Raw genomic sequence first — 2500 nt, 5'->3', positions numbered from 1 at the left:
TTATTCATTGTTAAAATTAATAATTTTGTACTGTTTTCTTGGTTTTGTAAATAGCTGTAAATATATGCAGTGTTTTTATTGTTATAACACGTTTGCTTTGTATGTGATGCTGATTTCAGCTGTAAACAAAGTTCACCGGTGTAAATAAATCAGAAAATATGAATATTTAAACCTTCAGATGGCAGATCAGATCCTCTTTTATTACAATATCTACATTATAAAAGCATCGTGACACACATGCTGTTATTTACAGTCAGATAAACTCAGGAGATCGAGAGAACAGAGACAAATAACATTATCATCATGATTGCAGCACTGGAGTTTTAAGAGTTTTTATTTCTACAATGTATGAATTATTAAATATTTTGTCTGATATTATCAGTCCATTTCAATAAAGTTCAGTTGATCTGATGTGTTTTCTTCAGTGTTTTGTCTGATCAGAGAACAGTGTTTAGGCCAGTGTTTCCTCAGCTCTGTGTTCATGTAGTAATAGATCCATGATGAAGAGAAACATATATATATATATATATATATATATATATATATATATACACAAGAGAAATACAGTGATTCCCACAGCAGTGAAGATCCTCACCGATATTAATACTCATAATAATATAATAATACAGCTGAGAAACATCCTCACAGAGCCGACAGCTCCTCTACAGGACATGAAACAGATATTAATACTCATAATAATATAATAATACAGCTGAGAAACATCCTCACAGTTTTGCCCGGTCAAAGCTGGACCGGAAGTGGTGGTATCTAGGAGCCGGACAGTCTCAGGGGGCTCAGGATCGGCTTGGCTCCCAAAATTATGTCCGGTTATACATAAAGGACTTCAGGACAAAACAGGCTCTATCTCATTTGAATGAATGCGTGTTATTTGTAGGCCTATATAAATATAGTTGTAAATGAAGGTAGTGAGTAAGGTAAGGTTGAAATGTTAGTAAGGTAAAAGCACACAGAGAAATGTTAACATTAAACACTTTCAGAAAATATATCAGAGTTTGCAATTAGAGGGATTCCTCTCTGAAACACATAAGGTGAGGCTTAAATGGTTCAACAGTGAGTAATGGTGAAAAAAGACAATGTTTTCCTTTAAAAATGTAAGATATGTTTACAAACACATGCATGTATTTGTAAACATATCTTACATTTTTAAAGGAAAACATTGTGGACTAAGTATCATAGTAATTTTCATTTGTGCCCACATTGAGAAATGTTAAGTTTTCTTCATTCAAGGTTAGCTTGTGTTGGCTGTAGTTTGCATGCGTTTTGTGGCACTGTACCATTTAAGCCCATCTTAAAAAGTATAATTTATGGAAATAATCTTCTCTACAAAACAATTTATGATGTATTTATTTGTAAATGAATGTAAAATGAATCACAAAACATTTATTGTTTGCAGTTCACATGTTTAATTCTATAACAGTCTATATCTTTCTGTAAGGCTAATGGTTTGATCTAGAGATTAACTTTGAACAGAAGCTAATATAACTCATCTTTCCATTTAAAGGAAAATTATACACACACAAAAAAAACACATTTATCTCTTATTTGACATAATATCAATGTAGTTACCAAATAAATGGCTGAAAATTGCAGAAATGTGTTGATTTCTGAAGGGTCCCGAAACACCAAATTTTTGGGGTGACTTTGTGAGGTCCACTGAGACTGTGTGTGTGTGTGTGTGTGTGTGTGTGTGTGTGTGTGTGTGTGTGTGTGTGTGTGTGTGTGTGTGTGTGTGTGTGTGTGTGTGTGTGTGTGTGTGTGTGTTGTGTGTGTGAGGTCCCCTGAGAGAGACAGTGTGTGTGTGTGTGTGTGTGAGGTCCCCTGAGACAGCATGCACATGTAATTGGTATGCAATAACAAATGCCAGGGAAGTAACAAATCACTGGATTGATTAAAATAATGAGCAGCATAAAATATTATTTACTCTCCTTTTTTATTTGACTTCAGAGTTAAAAGTGGGCTTAAAGGTGCTCTAAGCGATGTTGGGTGACATCACTTCTTGTTGACGTTTAAAGTATTGTCAAACAAAACGAAGGCTAGCTAGACCCTCCCTCCTCCTCTTCCGCGCACTAACCCCTCAAACCAAACTCTTATTATCGGTTATTGGCTGGAACAGTTTGTTATGTTTCGTGGTGCGGGTAAGCCCAGTTTGTTTTTGTTGCCGTTTGTGTAGCCTGGGCTGTCTGCAGAGACCGTGTTTTTTTACAGTGTGTTCAGGGGACAGGCAGCTAGCGGATAGTGAGGAGATGTTTGTTGTATGTGACAAAAAAATGTTTTGGCCTAAAAAACGCGTGACATCGCTTTGAGCACCTTTAATGGGCACACTTACCCTATGGATATTAAAAATGATATTTACCTGAATATCTGCAGAGCTCAGCCAGAAAACCGTCATCAAGAGTCTAGAACATTCCCTGAGAGCAAAGATTACGCCGGTGAAATAAATCTGTGTTATTCCTCTAATGCGACTGAATCTGGGATCAAA

The 2500-nt window shown here is 36.0% G+C and overlaps 3 protein-coding genes across 5 annotated transcripts in view; 1 reads left to right on the top strand and 2 right to left on the bottom strand.

The window, feature by feature from the left end:
- Positions 1-411, top strand: part of LOC143710967 (uncharacterized) — a 96059-nt gene extending 95648 nt beyond the window's left edge. For both annotated transcript variants that reach the window (XM_077202240.1, XM_077202239.1), the window contains exon 16: positions 1-411. This exon is cut by the window's left edge and continues 239 nt beyond it. The gene's annotated coding sequence lies outside the window, so the exon portion shown is untranslated.
- LOC143710998 (MIF4G domain-containing protein B) overlaps positions 1-2500 on the bottom strand; it is a 1123636-nt gene that overhangs the window by 690621 nt on the left and 430515 nt on the right. The gene's annotated exons all lie outside the window — the stretch shown is intronic.
- tmem220 (transmembrane protein 220) overlaps positions 985-2500 on the bottom strand; it is a 2370-nt gene continuing 854 nt past the window's right edge. Inside the window, exons 2-3 of the mRNA XM_077202339.1 lie at positions 2375-2500; positions 985-1035 (exon numbers count right to left, since the gene is read on the bottom strand). The exon at positions 2375-2500 is cut by the window's right edge and continues 246 nt beyond it. Coding sequence (XP_077058454.1) covers positions 985-1035; positions 2375-2500 — 177 coding nt within the window. The remainder of the gene's footprint in view (positions 1036-2374) is intronic.

Source organism: Siphateles boraxobius, unplaced genomic scaffold (genome assembly GCF_051911475.1).
Source record: "Siphateles boraxobius isolate OS27281-9 unplaced genomic scaffold, OSU_SipBor_1 49, whole genome shotgun sequence".
Classification (NCBI taxonomy): domain Eukaryota; kingdom Metazoa; phylum Chordata; class Actinopteri; order Cypriniformes; family Leuciscidae; genus Siphateles; species Siphateles boraxobius.
The sequence above is the reverse complement of the archived record's forward strand: the minus strand, read 5'-3'. Positions and strand labels throughout refer to the sequence as shown.